This window comes from Athene cunicularia (assembly GCF_003259725.1).
Source record: "Athene cunicularia isolate RWA chromosome Z unlocalized genomic scaffold, athCun1 chrZ_part3, whole genome shotgun sequence".
Classification (NCBI taxonomy): domain Eukaryota; kingdom Metazoa; phylum Chordata; class Aves; order Strigiformes; family Strigidae; genus Athene; species Athene cunicularia.
This window is the reverse complement of record NW_020799144.1, coordinates 16,549,423-16,571,295: the sequence shown is the minus strand read 5'-3', so window position 1 is coordinate 16,571,295 and position 21,873 is coordinate 16,549,423. Positions and strand designations below refer to the sequence as shown.

At 43.4% G+C, this 21,873-nt stretch overlaps 1 protein-coding gene across 1 annotated transcript; it reads left to right on the top strand.

Annotated features, from left to right (window-relative positions):
- Positions 1–4,631: 4,631 nt before the first annotated feature.
- On the top strand, positions 4,632–21,601 carry ELL2 (elongation factor for RNA polymerase II 2). Its single transcript, XM_026866511.1, has 8 exons — positions 4,632–4,684; positions 6,078–6,174; positions 10,598–10,719; positions 13,326–13,522; positions 15,780–16,039; positions 18,776–18,900; positions 19,044–19,131; positions 20,867–21,601. The coding sequence occupies exons 1-8, from the start codon at positions 4,632–4,634 to the stop codon at positions 21,470–21,472; spliced, it is 1,548 nt and encodes a 515-aa protein (XP_026722312.1). The 3' UTR covers positions 21,473–21,601.
- The last annotated feature ends 272 nt before the right edge of the window (positions 21,602–21,873 follow it).

Here is a 21,873-nt window from a genome sequence, read left to right as displayed (position 1 = left end):
GCTCGGAGCGCAGGAGACCCGGGGTGCTGCGAGGAGCTGGGATCCGCTGCTGGAGCCCCAGCCGCTGCTCCGTCATGGTACGGGCACGAGGAGCCCCGCGGTTTGCTCTGGGTGAACCCACCTCCTCTTTCTGCGGTGGAGTGTCTTCTGCCAGAGCAAGGACTTTTGCCATTTTGCTTACATTCTACCTATTTTCTTTCTCCCATAGGATCGTTTTGTTTTTTTCTCAGCCTTCAGTTCAGCTTCAAGGATCCCAAGGGGTATTTTGTGCATTTGTTATATTGGAAAATAAATGCAGTGCAGATTAACCATTTTCACTTATTTTAAAAAGGTAAATCCTACAGACATTATTAAGGTCTGCTTAGTGCCAGATATGTTTCCCTGTATGTTACGAGTTGTAGCTCAAAGTGAATCATGCTCTAGATAAGCTCCTTTTTAATCTTTTCTCACCTTTTAGCCTGCATTTGAAAGCAATGGGAATAACTTGTAAGTTACCAGCCGAGCAGTGCAAATCTCATAGTTCGCAATGGACTACACCTGGTTTGTTTCAAGGTGTGAAGCAGAACTGCAGTTTTGAGGCGTGGGCTTTTGTACACTGCAGACTACTGATGTTTTTTGACCCTTTTCTGAGATTCTAATAAAACGGAACATTTCAAGCCTGTTGAAGAGTTGAAGGAAAACGAGTAACTGTGGCCTCGTAAAGGCTACAGGTCCTGTTAAACAATCAGTCGGTTGTGCAAATTGAAGGTAAAATTAAATACAGGCTGTGATGTCTCAATGGAATGATTTCAGTTTTGGGGTTTAATATTTAAACTTTAAGGGATGGCCAAAGACTCATTTTTGAAGACTAAAGCATGGATTGTGCCTTTTATGCTGTTATCCTCGATTCAGATTCATTAACTGATCCAGTTTTCCACATTACTGTGTGGTGCTTGCATAGAGATCACTGGGAAGGGATGAGAGGAGGATGTGTTGAGGTCTTTATGCTGGTGTGAGGAGCTGCCCTTGCACACAGCTACAGTCTTGGTCCGGTGTCATTCTGGCTGAAGAGAACTCGGATGCTGGGAGAATCGGATCTATAACAAAGCAACTTGTGAAAGCAAAAGTCTCTTAACACAGCGCTTTTAAGAAAATCCTTTCTCATTACAGCTTATTTGCGATTTCTACAAATTGCATAAAAAACTACATTGGCAAAATAATTTTCTCACTAGAACGAATGCCCATCTTAGCCAGCCAAGCCAGGAGAGAGCGTCTGGGAGCACAGATCAGTCTGAATTTGTGCTGCCATCAAGAGGGAAGTCACACTTGCTGATTTATGTGGGAAATAATCCAGTAAAATCCAGTAAAACAGACTGGCCGGCTCCACTGACCGGCTTCCTGACCCACGGGCCGTTGCAGCAGGTGTGTGAGCGCTGCAAAGGATGGAGCAGGAGCTGAGCTCAAAATAAGCTCTGAGGGTATAAATAACTAACCTGACTGTTAGCATTAAGTTCTGCTGTGAAAGAAACATTACCAGCACTCAGTATCTACCCTGCGCCCTCTCTTTCACTCTGCAGAAATTGACATGCTGCTTTTTCCCTTGTCCTCTAGCAGCAGCTTTAAAGCAGCCTCATGCAAGGTGCTGGGGGAGACGTTTTCTCAGATGTAAAAAAAAAAATAAAAATAAAAATACAGGGATTTTATCAAAAGCTATCAAAACCTCAGGGTCGTGAGACTGCTGAAGAGCCAGATGTTAACTTACAATGGGATCACCCTTGTTTCTAATAAAAAGTTAATCCAGATGTGCACTTTTTCTTTTTTTTTCACTCAGTTGTAAGGCCTGCTCCATGCTTTGTGAGGTGGAAACATCTGCAGGGACTTTGCTGCTTGCTGCAGAAGCAGTAATCTCTTACGGTGCTTTTCAAACCTGTCCATAATTAAGGCAACGCAAACTAAGGAATTTATTGCAGGTGATTCCTAGATCCTAGGTCTCTGCAACAGGGAGAGAAATTTAAGGTCAGTAAGGCAGACGGTAAGTTAAAACACGAGTCTCACTACTGTACATACAGTGAGAGGGAAGCGATGAGCATGTCGTTTCTGTCTGTTGTGCAACTGTGTTCTGAGTATTTCCAGAGCACACAAACTGCAGGGACCTTTGAAAGGCTTTCCTCCTCCTTCTGGGCTGGTTTCCAGTGGGAGGTCCCGGAGTGAAGATGCTGGAGGGGTGTTTGTCAGTGCAGAGGTGTTGCAGGTTACCTGTGACAGTGAGACAGTTCCTTAAGTGCTGCTGAAAACAAATACTGATTTGATTTGTCTCTTGAGAGCACTCCCTGTGCAATTCAGGCAACTGTCTTAACTCCCAGATGTGGATAAAATACTAGCATGGTAAAAAAAGGCATTTAAAAAAAAACTATTTCCATCTCTGGTTAATACACATCCTAGCCCCAGACCTTTATGGATAATGGGAAGGGCTGGAGCGGAGAAATAAAAAGAGCTTTCTAGCTGGGAGTGGTCTAGGGTTGTGTTAGATGTGGGAATTGGGAGAAGGAGCCTTGCACTAGAAGAGGCGAAGGAGGAGTTTTATTTCATCTGTATGTTTAACAAGGAGCTAAGATCGGTGTCAAAGGGGTCCTGCAGTCACTTTGCACCCTCCCCCCCCTAAAAAAAAAAAAAAGAGGGAAGCTGAGGGGGTTTTTGTGTTCTATGGTAGAGTTGCTCTGAAAGGATCTGAAAAATTGGAAGTATATCGATGGCCTGAGAAGGCACACCAGCGAAAACAGTGGTGCGGTGAGGCGGTTTGCGTTCAGTACGGCCGTAAATCAGTGTGTGTGCTGCCCAGTTAGCCTCTAGATGTTTCTCAGCACAAGAACCACCGAAACCGTGCTGGAACGGTTTGCACGAAACAGATCTTATAAGAACTGGGTGATTTGTGAATTAGTAAAATATGTGTGATTTGTTAAAACAAACTTTTGGACCAGAGCACAGGCTTGGACCCTGAGAGGGAGAACTTTTCCTCCTGGAACGCCTTACTCCCGAACAGCCTAGATGACAAGGTCTGCTGCTGAGGGAGATAGCGGGAGGACGGCAGGGACTGCAAGAAACGCATCTTTACAGTGATACAGATTAATTTTCAACAAATACCTTGTAGTTAAACATTTTGAAGTAGCCTGGGCAGCCTGGAGAATGTGCTAGAAACAGTAACCCCGAGGAATGTGAATATTGGCAATTGTAATGTGGTAGCAATATGTTAAAAGAGGAAAAAATAGTGTTTATAGTCTGGTGAGTCTCTATAATAATGTTTCAAGCAACTGTGCTGCCCTTGATGTGGGTCTCCTCCTTATTTTTAACTTTCTCTGCAAACCTGTGCTGCAGGAAGGTGCAGCAGCGTGGTGATGAGTTCCTGCTGGGCAGCAGTGGAACCAGGACAGTGCCCGGGTGAGATGGTCCATAAAGGTGAACTGCCTGGATTTGGGGGAGCAAACAGAAGTTCTCAGAGAGGAAAAAAAACAGGGGGGGGGAAAGGAAGGAGGGGGGAGAAGACTGAAACGAAAAGAAAGCCTTCTCCCTTAAGGTTATCCATACATATCCAATCAGTAAAATGCATACATTTGGAATAGTTTCTATGTAGTATAACATTTTCTTGCAAGGCAGCCACATGTAGTCGCATTATTTCTGTAGAAAAGCACCTTGACTTCCTTCTTGAAAGGGATATTAGCCACTTAGGTTCTAGTGTAGATCTAATGAAGGAGGAGGTTTAGTAGTTGAAGGAAACAGCATTTTTCAGAAAGACTGCTAGTATTAAAATGAAATTAAATCAGTGCTGAGGTTTTTCTCATGTTTAAAAGCGGTTTCTTGGAGGTTCAAACTGTTTGTGTAGGTTTCTGGAGGACTTTTGTCTCCTTGAAGGTGCAGGCTAGACATCTACGTTAATGCAGACAAAGGAGCAATGTTTGAAGCTCAGGAAGAAGCTTAACTGGGCAGAAGCCACTGTAGCAAAGAGCCAAATGGTGCTATGTGAAAAATTATCCCTCTTGGGATCTGTAAAAGGGGAAGTTACATGAAACACAGCAGAATGTCCCTGCTGAGCAGGGCAGTGCCTTTCCCCAGTAGCAGGGGGTTTGCTTCTTGGCAAATAAAGTGTTGCTCTAAAGAAACTGTGAGTAAACTTCAGCTCAGAAAATGGATTAATTGGTAATGTTGCTCAAAAAAATAATAGTTGGAGCCTAACTTGGAAGGCCCTGCAGCTGCTCATTTTTAAATCCTTTAATGCTGTTGTAGAGGCTTCTGGCCTGAGCTGGGTGCTGCTGTGGGTGCTTGCACGGGGCAGGAAGCGGATTCCAGCTCAGGCTTGTGAGCTTATCCTTAAAAGTGAAGCTTTGAGGGAAAACCACTGATGCGATGGCAAGATCGGAATGATTCTGAGAAGAGACAAAGGAGGTAGAGAACTTGAACATACCCGCTGAGCAGAGGCACCTAAAAATACAGTGCTCATGTCGCCTTGATGATGTGATGCTGTGCTTTGGAAGAACAAGAGGAAAGAGTGGGTAGATGTGTTCAGAAGGGGAAGAAACGGAGTGACTCAGGCTTGGAGAGCAAAATACATCTGGCGTGAATTGAGGGTACTAAAACAGCACACGGTATCAGTGGGAACGATGGAAAAGAGGAGGGCAGAAGTGACAAAAAGCTATGAGCTGGGGAAATTGGAGTGAGTCTGCACAGGAGCTTTTGGAGGAAGTTATGAAAACTGTTCTTACGTTAGAGAACCAACGAGGATGATCTGAGAGAGCAAGAGAGGGTAATGATAGATCCGGAAATCAATTACCAAGAGGAAGGGATTAAAGTCAAGGGTCTGAGTCGTTCTAGTGGATATTCTGTATTACTAGATCCATTAGATGGTAAAAATTGCAAGCCAATTTGAAGACGTATAATTTAAAATGACATTTTAAAATAGGCTGCAGAGCGTTTGACACTCGTCCTGAAGTGCTCCAGCGTGGCCAGTGCTGACACCGGGGCCAGATCGCAGCACAGCGCTGCTCCGCCTGGCATGTCGTGTGCAGGTGTGCGTGTGAGGGTCTGCGGACAAGGGTTGTGGTGGGACAAATGCCTCAGCAAAGGGGGGCAGGCAGAATCGGGGCACCCCTGTGTGCCACAAAGAGCGCTTCTGCTGCTGCCCTCCTCTGCCTGCATTTTCCCGGGTTGCACAGGAGCTGTACTGGAGCTTGCCAGAGTTCATCTGAATTCGTTTTAAACCTTGACTCTTTTTTTTTTTTTTTTCCCCCCCCCGCCTCTGGTTACTTAAAAGTGGAAGATTATTTTCATTTGAAAAGATTTAAAAGTGATCTCTTCATTTGTTTCCAAACTGATTTCAGTACGAAAACGGTAATATTTATCCTAAAAGCTCAAGTATAAAAAGTATTAAAATTTAATTTAATAATAGGAATTTAATAAAGAGGACCCTATAAGAACTCGGTCCGTCTTTTTTGATTTCGGTCCGTCTTTTTTGATTTCGGTCCGTCGCGCCCTCTCTCACATTGATGACGTTGTCTTTATGAAATCTTAGAGCAGAGGTAGAAAGAGCAAATTTCTTGCAGCTGCTGTCAATTAAGAATGATCTGCTCAGCCACTTCTCCCTTGTCATCATGCATCAGAAAATAGGCTTTCTGCATCTCTGTTATCCCAGAGAGGTACATTTGATATTAATGTTTAAGCCTTCCTCCATGCTTCTGTTAAAATAATGCAAATTCTGTAGGCTAAACAAGCAATAACTTGAAATCCAGAAGTGGAAAATACCTCTTCTGCAGTGACTGCCGTCACTGCCTTTCTCATGTGCCACCTTTGACAAAGTCTCTTAGTGGATTCACTAAAGATGTTTTATTTTTCTTAAACAGAAGAGGAGGAGGGTGATGGTACAGGTGATGAAGTGGTGTGAGAAGGCAGGTGCAAAGTAATGTGGAGAGGAAATATGGAAGAGAAGGGTTTAAACAAACAGCTGGCTGCTAGAGAGCAAAAAATTTGGTTGAACCAGGTGGGAAAAACTGTTGAGTGTTCGCCTGTCTGTGCCTTAAGTGCACCTCAGCTTGGGTTTTTTTGCCCTTCAGCACCTGCATTCTCCCAGTGCCTGTCCTGTCCATGCGGGAGGAGCAGGTGTGGGTGGTACTGATGGCACTGCGGGGATGTGAAGACTTTGAGGCACGAGTAGGCTTTATTTACTGCTCCGTAAATCCTCATCCATCACAACTTATCTGTGTTATCTTACGAACCAGACCGCTGATATTCTTTGAGTGTTTATCCATTGTGGGCTTAGCTAGAAGGTAGCAGGTAAGACAGGTATTAGGACCTGAGCTGGGTGTTAGCTGAAACTGGGTCACTTGCCTGGCGGCCGCTGAGCGGTGCGGAGAGCGGCGAGGGCTGCGTGTGCAGGGTGGATGGACAGGGCAGCCGGGACCAGGCTGAGCACGGCTGCCTGCCGGGGCGCGTCTGCTGCTGCTGGGGAGTATTTCACGTGACAGGCTTCTCACATAAATGGGGGAAGAACTGTGTGCGAGGAAAATGTGTTTGGGCATGTGAGGAGGGAAAATGATGCCCTGCCTGCCCGTCTAGTACCTCTTCTGGGAAGTGTGTACATGCCGTGGACTCGCCAGCTCAGAGCAGTTAACGTGGAGAGGATGCATGCTTGGTTTTGTTAGGATGGCTCCTAAACCAGGGGCAGAGGTGGTTGTGAACTGTGTTCGTAGACACCTGCTTCGAAGGTGGCCTCTCCCCTTGTCTGGACACAACCAGGGTGACTCCCTGGAGAAGGTGCACGAACATGCAGCTTCTCGTCAGAGCTTTCTTGTCTCCTTTCATGGCCTTCTTTGGTCAGAAATCTTGCTCTTTGCTGTGAGACAATACAGCAAATTCCTACGTCCCAGCCAGGATGCTCTTCCTACACAGAAGGTTGAGTACAAATCAAAAGCAGCTCCAAAACAAACGTGTTGACAACAGACTTGCAGTGCTGCTTCTTGGTGCAAACAGAAGGTTGTTTTATTTTATGGATTAATGTCATTGCAGTGTATACTTTTTTAATAAAGGCTGCTTGACCTTCTGCAAGCATCACTGAAATAAGAAAAACAAATTTTTTACCGCTGTGCTTATCTTGTGATGAGTATCTCAATTCCGGTTAAGCCAGAAATCCTTGAACTGCATTTTGAAGTTTTCAGAACTGTATAATATAAATTTACAGTGTAAAAATAGGAATGTTTATTCAAAACAAGGGGCTTATTTGCAGAAGTTGCTGAATCTGTAAACTGCTTGTAAGTGTTATTTTGTCTTGCAAGATACAGAAAGAAGTAGCAAATATGTCAACGGCAGGAAATTTATCTTAAGGGCTTGAGGTTTGCAAACCTAGGTGTTGTCAGCAAGTTCATCTGGTTCAGGTAGGGCTTTCTCTAGGTTGCTGAAAATCTGTTAATGTTTTAGGAAACTTTCGAGACTGCATATTGCCTAGCAAGAATTCCATGCTTTATAAGGGTGCCTCTGTAAGATAAGTCTGCTTGATCTGTCGGGGGATGAGGTCGTCTTTGCACAGAAGCGAGCAGGGAGCTTTGAAATCTCCTCAGGTCAAAGCTGGTGGGCGGCTTTTGGTAAAGGAGAGCATGCCAGGGCTGGGGGCTGCACCGTGGCTGCGGGAGCATCCCGCTTCTCCGGAGCAACCTCTGGCCAGTCCAGACGAAGGCAGACAAAGAGCAGCAGCTCCCGTCTGACAGTCTCACGCCGTCTGCAGGTCAGCCAGCTGCTTCTTGCAGCAGTAGTCACCTTGGTGCACCCCAGGGCTGCAGAAGCCTGACACGTGGCTTGTGTAGGCTGGGTGCTCGACTGTAACCTCCAGATCGTTTTCTGTACTGCTGCTTCCCCGTGTTGTGTTTTGACTTCAAGTGAAGTACCTTACACAGTCTCTTTTGAAGGGTATTGCACCCCTATTTTAAGACCTCCATCCCAGTTTTTGAAGACTGATGTGAATTTTAACTCCATCTCCATACATTTTGTCCCTGCCAGCTTTGTGTTACCTGCAGATTCAATTATTCTTCATTACGATTCCTAAATGTTTGGGCTTTCACTTTTGAACCATAATATGGCAAATAGGCTTATCTGATTTAATTGCATTTGATATCACTTAAAATGTGCTTTTTCCCCCCTCAAGGTTTATCCCAAATTTATTAAACTGGGTTATCTGAATTATGACAACTTCAGTAAATTGGCTTGTTCAAGGGACAAAGCTTTTTTGGCTCTGTGGATATCCTGAATGGGTCCAAAAAACAGTTCACAAAAATGAAAAGTTCACATCTGCTGCATCACAGATTACATAATGAAACTTTCATCCTCAAAGCGTTAGATTTTTATTCTCAGGTTAGTTGCAGTACCACTTTTGAAATCTTTTAGCAGAGAAATATTCCCACACTGTTCTTACATCCTCTTCATCCGAATGAATGAATGCCTGAGGAACGGTCATCTAGTTTTCCTGAAGTCTGTGAAAAATATATCCTAAAAATTTGAGAATAAAAGTCGTTTCTAGACCTTTTCTTGGCTCTTGCAAAGAGTGCCAGCTCCCTCTACATCCACCCCGCACTTGCAGCCCTTGCTGCTCTTCCCCCTGCTGCCTGGCCACTCAGCAGCCTTCGAGCAAGTGACCCAGTTGTTTCTTTGCATGAGCAAAGCACAAAAAACCCTTTTGCCATCCAGCTGCTTTATTCTGGATGTAAAATTAGCTTGCAGTAAATCTAAAAAGCTATTCTTCTGAAATTTGCTTGAATTTTTAATGGAATATTAAATACAGCAAGTTTTGCAAAAAGAAAAAAAAAAAAAAAGAAAACCTGTTGCAGAGGCTGCAGTAGCTGGTTCCGTCATGACCTTTGGTGTCTTTCTAAGGGAGCTTGTATGTCTGTGGGGGAAGCTTTAAAACATCGTTTTCCCTTTTGAGTTTGCTCCTGGGAGTAAACATTGTCAGTGATAGCCTTCACAGGCATGTGCCTGTAAGGGAGCAGGCTTGATTTTCTCCATACCACAGCAGGGTCAGGAAAATAAAGATTGGCTCAAAATCCACTTGAGGATGAAGTCCAGCAAGTTTCCTGCTTCCCCCTGCTTGTCTCTTTTATTTATTGAGGGCCGGCCTTAGACTCATCACAGTATATATTTGTTTGTTTTCTGAAAAAGTATACCAGCCTAAAAAACATTACCTCCTCTACCACTTAAATTAGATTTAAATTGTCAAATTCATACACACACAGCTGCTGTGTTTGTAGTAAAACCAGTACACTGAAACATTCAGTCAGTTGCAGTTAACTCTGTCAAATTTTTATAGATTAATTTTGGTGTCACTTGGGCCCCTATGGTGTGTTTTTAGGTTGATATTTACTGTCTAGTAACCTTCATAATTATTAAGAGGTGAAGATACATATAAAGTCCAAGACTGTGTTCGGAAGCTCTCCTGATTTATTTCCATTTTTACGTAAAACACAGGTTGCTCTTTTAGGCATACTGGTACTTTAAGCTGAAGTAAAAGGATATGGTGTTGAGGTGACTTGTCCTTCATATCCAGTCGCTGTCCCAGGCTGTTGTTAAACTCTGCCAGTACATATGATTAAAAATATAAACTCTAATGGGATTGTTTTGTAATAGCACTTTGAAGACTGGGCAGTCTCACAAGCAAAATACTGGGAGAAAGATTTCTACTGAATACTGTTCTTACATATCTGTCTTTGTCAGTTGTATTTAATATTCCATTAAAGATTCAGGCAAATTTCAGAACAGCTTTTTAGATTAACTGCGAGCTAATTTTACGTTCAGAATAAGTAGTTGGATGGCCGTCATTGTGCTTTGGTTTTGTTTTGTATAGTGGCACATCAAAAAAATGTGCTTATGCCAAATAAATATTTAACGATTTCTCATGTTTACATTTTTAAGCTCCAGCAGAATGCGGCACGCTTTGTGCAGAGTGATTAGTTCGGACAAGGAACTCAGTTTTGTTCCATCTGACTAAACTTACAAAAAACTGTTTACATCTCACGCTTATGTAAATAACAGCATCTAGAGCTGAATAAAGGAAAAAAAATATAGCACCTGTTGGGACGGAAATCTGTTATAGTTTAAGAAGTTTTACTGTTGTCATTTGGGTGCTGCTGTTTACTTTTCTTTCCCTTCTTGGAGCTGACTCCCATACGTGCTTCATTAGGACCAAATAAATCTCAGCGCGGGGGCAGCGTCCGATGTAGCCCTTGCTCTCCTCTGTTTTGTTAGCTGGGCTTCAGCCCGCTGGATTGTGCTCAGGCGCTTGCATTTAGAGTGGAGCGCGTGCGTATGAGTTCCACTAAATGGGAAAGGATGACTTGCTACTAGAAAGCTTTGCTGAGTTAGAGGCTGAGCGACTGCAGGTTTTCCAGTGCTGTCACTGCTGTGACAGACGCGTGGCCAGCGCTGCACTCGGAGGGAGAATGGTGCCAAAGCAGCTTTTTTTTAGTGATGCGACTGAAATAGTTTAAGAACTGTCAAAATACCGTTTCTCATTTTAAATTATGGTCCTAGCTAATTGCAGGCAAAGGAGAGTAGACTGAAGTTCTTACGTGAACTTTTTTTTTCCTTTTAGCTTTTCGACATTCCTGATTTTGATCTGCTAAGTGAATTGGATGTATTTGACACCCTCTTGTCAGATCTTGACACAGATGATCCTCAGGAAAGCGTTTGCTGTTTCCAGCAAAAGGACTGCAGGTAAGTTTTTACTTAACGTTTTCTTTCATGGCCAATTTAAGTAGATTTTGCTGCATGCTCAAAGCCACAACCACCTTTACCAGAACCGTGCTCCTAGTGATGAGCTGCAGTAGAAAATTAATTCCCAGCAATAGCATGATTTCTTGCTAATTATAAATACTCGTTTTTACACAGAATTCCTTTGCAGTTTGCTCTTTAAAAAGTGACCTTTTGAATACTTTCTCACCTCTCCATGCTATTTTTAAGAGCATTTGGAGCCCGGCATCGCCCAAGCTAGACCAGATCAATTCTACAACCATATGTAAATGTGATTATGGCTGGCAGCGTGCTCGCCCGTTGGCCAGGATGGATAGCTGTCGCCTTTTAAGAACCACACAAATCACTGACCTTATCCATAGTTGCACAACTGTGGTGTTTCAGAACCCAAATGTCATACAGCAGCACCTTGTCCTGCTTCTTTGCGTCAAAGTGAACAGTGTTGACGTCTCCTGAAAAGACAGGAAAATACCCTGCTTTTACATTAAGTCTTCTCCAGCTTCTAGAAGATGACATTCAGTGTAGTATCAACGTAGTCCAGCGGTGTGGAAGAACTGTTTGTCCCATTTGATTAACTAGGACATCACAGACGGAGTTTATGCATTGATCTGGGAAGCTGATAGCAAACAGGCAGGTGGACGTGTCCCCAGAAGGCACCGCTCAGGTTCTTGGTTGCTGGTGAGCTTCTGCCCTCAATTCCAGAACAGAGATTTCTCTAGATTGTGGGTTTGGGGAGCAATAAGCAAATGAGCTGGTTTAATGGCTCTTTGCCTAACAGGAGAACTCTCAGGATCCTCATCCTCCTCTTTCTCCCCTTACGCCAGGTCTCTTCTACTACAATACAACCTTTCAGTGAACTCATTTAACTGATGGGGCTGGGAAAAAGCCGGATGGTTTAGTGGCAGACCTGGGTGAGCTTGAGGCAGCGTGGGCTTTTTTTGGTGTTTGGGGTTTTTTTTTATTAAACTGTATCTGAAAGGGGCCAGACAGCTGGCAGAAAGCAAGTGGCAGGAGCGCATGCCTGGGCTGAGAGGTCCTGCCTCCGCTCCTGGCTTGCCTCTCCCCAGCATCTCTGACGACACTCTCTCCTTTAAGAAGAAGCACCTTCAGTTAAATTAAACTGTATTTTTTTTTTAAGTAAGATTAAATTTAAGCTGCTTTAGCTCTGAATAATTCCGGATAGCATGTCTAGGTAGTTTTAATGTGGTTTCACTAATCTTCCTCAAAATCTAATTCAGACTGGCTTTCGTGAGGTCCTTTGTAGCCAGCTCTCAGTTTGTGCAAAGTGCCTGCGAAGTTAATGCAAAACTTGTGTGGTGTTACACGCAGAGACATTTAAAAGAAAATAAAACCAGAAAGGACCTCTGCAGGGTGTCTAGTCTTATTTTGTGCTCCAGGCAGGTCTAGCTTCAAAACTGGCTTGGATTTTGAAAATGCCCAGCCTGAGGAGGGGGATTACACATCATCTCAGCCAGTGCTCGACTGTTCCTGTGGTGAAAAAGCACTTAAAAGCAGTGATGTTCAAGGAAACAGGCAACGGATAAAAGCTGTGCTTTAGATGGCAGGCAGGACCTTTATTTCTCTTGTAAATCAAGTAATTTCAGAACAAGGGATCAATACCTAGCTCTAGGCTATGGACAAAACTAGCCGTATCATCTTGAAACATTGGTCAGGGGCTTGGTCCAGCTTCGACTTTCAGAAATGATGTGGTAAATTGAGACATGAGGTTCTTGACCCTTCTTGGAGGCTTGATGGGGAGTTTGAGGGTGGCTGAAGTGTTTCCGGGTGAGCTAAAGCCCGTGTCTTCTCTCTGGCCAGAGCCGTTGCAATGGCAGGTGCCACGCAGCGTACCCGTTCAGAGCAGTGACGGGCCAGTTGAAACGCAGCTGCTGTCAGTCAGTCACGGTGCCCTCCTGGCCGGACGCGGCGTGCTGCGGCTGTGCGTTTGGGGCCGGGCTCCTCCAGAACGGCTGCCTGAAGCCCCACGGCCGCCCTGACGCTGTCGAGGAGACCTCACCGTCCTTCCCCTCACTCAGCGTTTGCTCCGAGCGCCTCTTCTCTAACACGAATCCTCCGAGAAGTGGGCGGGCGGGCCCCACGCGCTCCGCGGCGCTGCCAGAGGCACAGAGCGGCCGACGACGCGGGTGGACGTCTTTGGAAGCCAGACGAGGGGAGGCCAGGCCGTGGGCCATGCGCAGGTCTCCAGGGGAGGCTGGCTTGCCTGCCCAGGGCCACCACTGGCCACCTCAGGAGAGATGTGCCCAGCTGGGAGCCAGGCGGCTGGTGAAGGTCTCTGGGTTGGGGCCCACCGGCCGTCCCACGGCCGGCGGAACTGCCCAGGTTGTCCCAGCAGTGAGTGCCACGCTGAGCACAGTACACCCACAGGTAAAACTGCCACCACAGGGACATGCAGACACAATCTGGAATATATTTATGCCCCAGCGAGCTGTCAGGACTGGAAAAAAAGGTTTTTCTTCACCTGTTGAGGCAGGTTTAAAAGTTCCTGATACAACCATACTTTGAACTGTGAACTAGTGCTTTGGGCTCAACCTTTTTCAATGTTTTTACAGTTCTGCAGACTCACAACTCAGTTGCCCGAAACTTGCACAGGATGAAGTTGCACCGTGTGCAACGAGCGATTCCCGTCCAACGAGCGATTCCCGTCCAACGAGCGATTCCCGTCCAACGGCCGAAGCATGCACCACCCAGCCAGAAAACTCACAGAGTGGAAGTGCAGAGGTTACTAAACCTGGTGGACCAATTTTAGGTATGGTGGAGTTCTGTTTTTTACTAGATGCATGTAAGTTTTTAAACTCAGCAATTCAGTTTTTCAGCATCTTCTTGGGAAAGTCGGTGTGCTCATGTTATAGATTTGCCATCTGCTCGTGCTGCATCCAGACGTTAGCCTTTTTTTTTTTTTTCCCCAGTAAAGCCTGCCAGTCGTTCCTCATTCCCATACTTCTTGACAGGTTGAAATTCTGACCACTGAGATGGGGGATTTTACCACCCCATGCACTGAAATTCTCTGGTTCGCTTACCGAACACTTTGTTTTAGTGACGGCACTTTTGAGGACCTAAATACTGTGCTAAACCATTAGCCTTAATTTGTAATCTAAATAAATTAACATTGAGGAAGTCTCATATACAAATCCATAGGCTTAATAGGAAAAACTTTGCTTTTCACACTTGCTACTGCTGATTAAAATTCATGTCTTGGACATCAGTAAGCAACTGCTAGCACAAGACCGTGGTTTGTTTTCAAAAAAAAAAAAAAAGTTGAAGCAAGGCAATGCTGGCACAGGAACATGGATTTTCCACAAAACAAAAAGCATTTAGGTGGTATTGTTCGTTATTAAACTGTTTGGCGCACCACTTTCCTGAGGAGCCTGGAGCTGGCTGCGGAGAGGTGCAAGGTGAGCATCCCCTTTGTAGGCACTCACGGGACGGGCAGCAGCGGCCCTGCCTGCATCGAGGAGCTGAACCATCTCCCTTAGGTGAAACAGGCTCTCACCTGGCTTCGGCCACAGTCCTCCACAGCACGTGGTTTAAACAGAGCTTAAGTGAATACTGGACATTAAATGGGGTCTGAAGATTGACAGTAGGACAGTGAGGATATTGGGGGGCACTTTTGTTTCAGGCGGGCATCGAGGAAGCTCGGGTAGGAGAGGTTGCGGGTAGGTCACAGGGGTGATTCTGCCACGTGCTTCATGCAGTACAAATTAGGAACTGGGGTTATTAATCATGTCAATGCTTGCTTATGTTCTCCGATATTTTTTTTTTAAGGTGATTCAGAGACTTCAGGAGGTGTTTTGTTTGAATAGCTGGTTACACCATCGGCTGTGTATCTACACAGAAATTAACTTGTCAAAACGTTTGTACTGCATTCAATTTAAAACTGCTAAGTTCATACTGTTAAAAAAATTTAACTGTTTGCCTGATTAGTTTTCTTTTTTAAAACCTGAAGGGCAGAGTCCAAGGAACATGCAGGGTGGAGCTGCAAAAGGGAAACAAATTTCTGCTACTCCTGGACAAGCAGTACCTAAGCACAGCTCAGTCTCTGTGTGTCTGATGGAAGAGAGCAAGTTCCAGATTTTCTTATCAAACTCATTAAGTCTCCCTATTGTACCAAACGTAGAGCCGTTGGTTTCACTCCTGCTTTGTGTCACATCCTCTGTGGGATTGCAAAGAGTACTTACTACAGTCATTTTCTGTAATATGCTGATACTTTTTTTTTTCCCCTGCCTGATAGCAGAGCAAGGAGCTCAGGTCTTTTTCTGATGCTTCACCAGAAAGCTGAGGTTCAGCTCAGGTGGTGTTATTTTTAAATTCTGGATGCATCACTTGCTAACACTTGCATTGTTCCTCCAGTTGAGAAACACATATTTTTATAGAGTTTGATCCAAAATGCTGTGCAGACCATGTTTTAAAACTTCCCTGGCCTTGGTCCCAAGAACTGTTAAATTTTAGGTGTGTTGTTGCTGACAAACATGGGTTTATTTAATGAGGGGAGAACATTTCGGCTTAAAATGTGGTGTAACTTACAGTAGCTCAGAAGGGGTTAGCACCAGTTTCTTTAAGCAGTGATGCAATTAATTGTGTAGACTTGTTCTCCCTAGGCATTAATGGGGGATCCTTTAGTTACATGGAAGACCTTTGCATCACACTTTGGAGTACTCTCCTAAAAAAAAACAAACAAAAAAAAAACAACAAAAAAAAAACCCCACCCTGATCTTGAGTATTCAGTGCTTGAGCTTATAAACTAGAAAAATTATAAAAGCACCATCTATATAAATAATCAGTAAAGCCTTCCTATCGGTATCACCATTTTTTTAATACAGAATATTTCTTTGTTAATACCTAGCTCGATGCATCTTTGCTACCTGTATTCTTATAGATCTTGAAATGCTAACTCAGTAATTTTCAATGTTTATCTGGCTTGGTAAATTCTTTTAAATCAGCTTGATAGTCTTTGCCAATCTCCCACATTTTTTTTTCCTTTTTTTTTCTTTTTACCCTTATTTCAGGAAGAAAAGCACAGGTCAGAAAAGCACCACAAAAAAATCCAGATCCTGTTCCTGTGAGGAAGAGATCAAGACCCATGAACCCTGCAGATGTAATACGGAAGAGTCGCACACAGAATGCAGTTTGTCAGCGACCATACAGGGATAGGGTGATTCATTTGCTGGCACTGAAGAGTTACAAGAAACCAGAGTTGCTCGCTCGCTTGCAGAAAGATGGTGTCAACCAAAAGGACAAGAATTGCCTTGGAATGGTCCTTCATCAGGTGAGAGCATAGAGTTTGTGCCAGAAATTTTTCCCTCCTACTGTTCTTTTAATCATAATTTTGAGCTGTGTCACTTTGGTGTTTAAATTAGAAAATAATAAACAACTTATTGCTCCTTAAGTTTTTCAATAAACTTTATGCAGATGCCCCAAACTGCAGGTCAGTGTGAGGAAAGGAAAGACAGATGAAAAAATTCTTGGGGAGTGGTTTTGTTTTTCCAGAATGGCAGGCAATATTAACTATTTCTAGCTTTGTTTCTCCTTAATGCCTTATTTTTTCCTTTTTTTTTTTTACTTGGACTGCTTAATTGAGAGAAGCTGACCATGCATTCTCTCAGTTGTGTGAAAGTGCTTCATGTTTTTTGTGATAAGTTTATGTGGAGATAAATTTAGTAATTGCGATCGCATAGGTTATCATTTCATTTGAACGTGGCTGTAAGTGGTACTTGACTTCCCTTGGGATCTGTTGGAATTGTAACCAAGGGAAGGGTGTCCTCGCCAAATCGTAAATGCTAAAGGTGGTGGTCTGGTTTTGAGCATATTATTTCTTTGCTATCATGTGGACTGTGTCTTTACCTTCCTTGAAACCTGTTTTTATTCATTAGCTTTTCCAGTGCTCCTTTAAGTTCCACTTGTATTTCTTTATCATATCCATCAAAATCATTGGTAAGTCTATAATGTTGTATAGGCTGCGTGTTCGAGAGCATTGCTTATTAGTTTGCTACTAAAACAGTTCAGAAGAGGCTTCTTAAAGCCTTACTTTTCAAATACTACCTGTTCCCGTAGACTGTGGCTGATTTATGTGTGTATTAATGTGTAAAGTAGGAATATTTCCTATTTATCTAGAAAAAAAGTGTTTTGAAACCTATTAAAGTGAGCAAAATTCAACATTTATACAGCTTTGCTTGATCCTACACTGAAAACTCATTCCTTGAATAAGTTGAGTGTTACTGCTTTGTTTCCCCAGTGCGATGGTAGTTAGGGGTTTTTTTCACCCTGAAGACATACACAGTTTAACAGCAGCCATGTTCCTAGATACAAATTGAAGCAGTCAATCTCTATTTTAAGTTGGTTCTAATAAAATTCTAAAAGCTCAGCTCCCTAGAGCATAAAACATGCAAAAATTTTCTCTTGTCCCGTTATGCTTGGCAGTGTTTAAGGAGACTTTCCTGGAGTCTTATTTCCTGTGTGTGGTGTAAACCTCAAGGAACCAGTACCTCGAGGTACTGGTTTGCATTCAGAAATGGTCGTGCTAGCAGCACTACACCCTGAAAAGCCTTGCTCATGTTTTTCTGAGCCCTGTAATGAGGGCATGAGGGGGGTTTTTTTGTACAAATCTAAAATCAGCAGCCTGAAGTTGCTAAGATCTACTAGGCACAGAATCGCTTCTCTTAGAATACGGCTTTAGTCGTTTTTAACAAGTGAATTGTTGTTTAAGGCCATTTTTGTTACTTTTAATTTTTTTTCTTTTAAGATGGAGACAGACAGGCATGGGCACAGTCATGAATTTTCAGTATTTACCATGTTTTGGAGGAAAAAAATAGGCTGAACTGAAAAGTGGTGGTGGTGTGTTGATGAGTTATTCAGCATTTGGCATCAGGCAAATAGAGACTGTTTGGGGGCTTTTCCCTGAAACTGAACAGGTGCCAGGTGATGAAGTACAAACCAGCACTTCAGGTGTCACTGACCTCAAGGCGGTTTTAGCTCATTTTAAGCTTTTGAGTATAGTTTGCATTTTTCTCGAGGAAGGCATAAGCCCATTTTAATTTCAAAGGTACAGAGCGAGGCATGCTCACAGCCCTCTTGTCACAATACCGAACAGGCGTCTGCAGAATGACGAGCACATCTGGGCCTGCACACCTCTCCTTAAACATTTCAGCACTGAAAAATGTTTTCAAAATATAACTTGTTAGATATAAGTACAGCTACTTCTTTTCCCAATTGGTACAACTTTGATATGGCTTAAAACTAATGGGATAGATGAAGAATCCATCACTGTACCATAAGTAGTTGTTTAGTGCTAGTTAGGTTATTGTGTACAACAGTTTCTTGTGGCTCAGGCACTTGAGAAGGAAAATCAGTTCTGTTTTTATCAAGACAAATGATAACAGACTGTGTTCATTAATGTGATGATGGAAAATGTGTTGTTGCAAGCACAGTCTGTGCCCTGCCGTGGCAGTATATCCGTGTACAACCAAAGAACAGTAGGTGTCCTCTTGAAGTTCAACAAATCTGGATTTGTATGTGAAGATAGTGTTCTTCAGTTCTTTAAAAATAAATAAATAAAAAAATCCAAGCAAAACCCTACAAAACGAAAACAAAAACCCAAGCCCAAAACGAAATAAAAAACCCCCCACACAAAATAGGCCTCTTGGCATATTTCATGCAGTGAAGTTTAAAGTTTTTGGCATAATTTGCATTCATTCCCAGTGCTGTATTAAAAACAAACAAACCAGATACGTGGTGCAGAGAGAGTTTTTCATAGACTACGCTTCATACCTGCTGGCAGCAGTTCAGGATTTTCTTACCTTCAAATTTCTACATCCCAAATTGACCACATTTTTAAAAATTGGTGCTCGTTACATGAGAGCTACTTTGATCTTCACATCTAAAAAGCCTGGAAAACTGGTGTGTGATTTTGTTTTCAGCTTTTATTTTACTTTGCAGTACCAATCTTATTTCTGTAGTGTGCATTTAGGTATAATGAACATTTATTTTCTTAAATGTCTGCCTATAGGTAGCCAACCTGAATACAAAGGATAATTCTTACAGTCTGAAGGATTATCTGTTTAAAGACATTCAAAAAGATTGGCCTGGATACAGTGAAATAGATAAACAGTCATTGGAGTTAATACTCTCTAGGTAAGTTCAGTCCCTAGGGGAAGGAAAATTGCCATTTAAAAATTTTTTTTCTGGGAAATGAATGTCTGTCCTCCCTATAATGAAAGAACTATGACTTAGACATTTTTTGCCTTGTAACCTGGAATGTTGGGTCATCCTTACAGAAAATTAAATTCACCTGAGGGTGCCACCAGCTCCAGTCATTCAGCATCTTCTTCAACTTCTGGTAAAACTGGTCCATCAGATGCTCAGGTATTTTGTACTTTTTTAATCATTATTTAGAGTGTATTAAGATTTATCACATTTTATAAAAGTTGATGTGAAGCACTAACATTGTCTTTAACACATGAAAAACTGAAGCATTTATCTCTCTAATTGAACTTTTTTTCTTTATAAAGTTGGCTGCACTGTCAAGGTCTGCAAAAAAACCTTAGTCACATAGCTTTAAGGGCTGCTGTATTTAGTGTTCTGTATTTCAGAATGTTAAAATACTTAGAAAAATAAAAAAAAAATCCTGTCTATGCAGTATTTTGTGAATATGCATAGATCTCTGACAGAGAGTACCCCTGCTGTGTTTGAGCAGCCTAAATTGGCCTAAATTCTAACTGCCCATCCATAGCACATCAGCCTTGCAGAAGCATTAACTTGCTGCAGAGATTAAGTCGTTTGCCAAGCTTCTTGATTAACCATCATTGTTCCACAACCTTGTACTTTCTGGTTAAATACTTAAAGCTGTTTTGTACTGCCACATAACATGTTCATCCTGGTGCATGGGAAGGTCTTCTGGAGACAAGACATGTGTGTGCTTTTGTTGCAGGGTTGCATGTGTTTAATGTTCTTTGCAGCATGGCAGCTATAATAGATAAAATACACACAAATATCCTTGTGCTACTGTTTAAATGTAAAACTTAGGCAAGTCTAGAATAAGGATGAGCAGTAGTAGTGATCCCCTTGGAGGAATTATTTTTTAATCCCCTATAGGCATCATTTTGATGCAGGGTAGCCCAGCTGTGAAGAGACAGGTCTGAATCAGCAGGTAGCAGCAGGACTTGCAAGGCGTGTGTCCCGCTTTCCTGTTAACACAAGAGGACCGTGCCAACCCTTTTAGAAGAGGCTTGGAAAGCTCTGCATTACTTTAAGGAAAAGTTTACTACTTTCTGTGACTAGGACTGTGCTGCAGTGCCTGCACTGTGCAGCGATAAAATGGGAATTACAGAAAGCCTTTCACCACTGAGATTATTTACATTCACACGGGGGAGGGAGGGCACACCTCTGCGTCTCCCTAACTTTCTTCCAGAGCATAAAACGGTGCAGGTCCCAGGGACCTCTTCCCACCTGCCCCCCTACCCACAGAACCTGGATTTATTTCAACAGGGTGGCACAGAGCCGTGCCAGGGACTCCCGGCCCAAGCTGCTGCCTGTACAGCGACGGGAGCAGCTGGGCTTGCTGGGAGAGGATGTGAACCAGCTGAAAAACAGCTGGGACAGCAACTGCAGCAAAACCAGGGGGGTTACACATTCTTATCAGCTCTGCACTTCAGAGGAGCGTGCTGCTGCCTGCTTCTCGGGGCCGCTGCAGTAAATCCAGTGGCTGTGTGACAGCGAAAGCTGACTCTTCACCTGGTGTGTCCCTGAGGAAATCCGTGCCTCGGGGACACCGACCTGAGCTCTTCTTTTTGGTGAAGCCTCCGATAGAGCTGCTGAAGAGAGTGTCTTTATTCCCAAAGCCTTTTAGGGGTAGATTTGAAGAACGACCTGCTAAATCGTAATTTTTAGAAACCAAGAATGAAATAGACCGTGTATTTAGCTGCAGTAAGTACTTCGTGGTTTGACAGCAGTTTTCGGGTAAGGAAGATGTGTATTCAACAATTGCCAGTTCAGAAATGTCACTTTTCCAAAACGGGAGCAAAACTTAGTTCTACTGTTTTTTTAATTTTGGGTGGGTTTTTTTGTTTGTTTTGTGTTTTTTATTTATTTATTATCACAGAAACGGGGTCTGAATTCCTCTTTTATCGATCCCCTGAACAAAAAGAGGAGGATCTCCCGCCTGGGCAGCGGCATGCCATCCCCGCTCAGAGACCGCCTGTCCGCCTTCAGGGAGAAAGCCGCTGCCACCCCTCTGCCACCCCTCCGCCCCCCCAACATCTCCATCCCCACTCCTCACCAGTTGACTTGGATGTACCTTCACGCTTCCAACCCTCCAAAAACTGCCAGCACCACCTCGCCTAGGACCCCTGAGGGGCAGGGGATGCAAAACCTGCCCACGGACACCTTCACTCCAAGTAGCAGTAAGGCCTGTGAGGACCAGCAACAAAAGTGTACCTCTTGCAGTTCTTCGGGGATCCCAGAGCCTGCTAGGATGCGGGCAAAACCTCGCAAATCCAGAGGCAAGAAGTCGCGCAAACTGCCCAAGAAGGCAAAAGGGAACAATAAAGGCAAAGTGCAGGATGCTGTGAGTGTGAGCACTGAGGAGAAAGACCTCAGAAAAACTGCGGAGCTGAGTGCATCCTTCTCTTCGCATTCAGGTGAAGGTATTAATACGCTGCTTTTCTTAACTACTGTGTGGGTAACCGTGGTGAAAAGAGACCTGTAAAACTAGGGACTAGAAACGCAGATGATCTGTCTTTTCACTTAGTGTAGGTTAAGTGCTTTGCGATTATCCACTCTTTATGGTCATGAAGAATCCACATTGTTTTTCTGCTGTTGTTCTTTTTAAACTGACATTTACAAGGTAATACAACAACAAAAAGCAGAAGTAGATAAGCTTCCAGCAGAACATCAATTAGTTCATTTGTAAGAATTCTCCCTCTGTAGTACAAAAATCGTTAGAAAAAATCTGAAATGGATTGCTGTAGGGCAGAAACTGGTTAAAAGGAAGAGCTAGGAACTAGAAAAACACAAGGAATGGATTTTTTTTTTTTCCCCTTGATTTCTCACTGAAACTCTGCCTGCTTTTTTTCCATGAGCCAGTTTTAAAGTCTGCGAGGTGCAGAT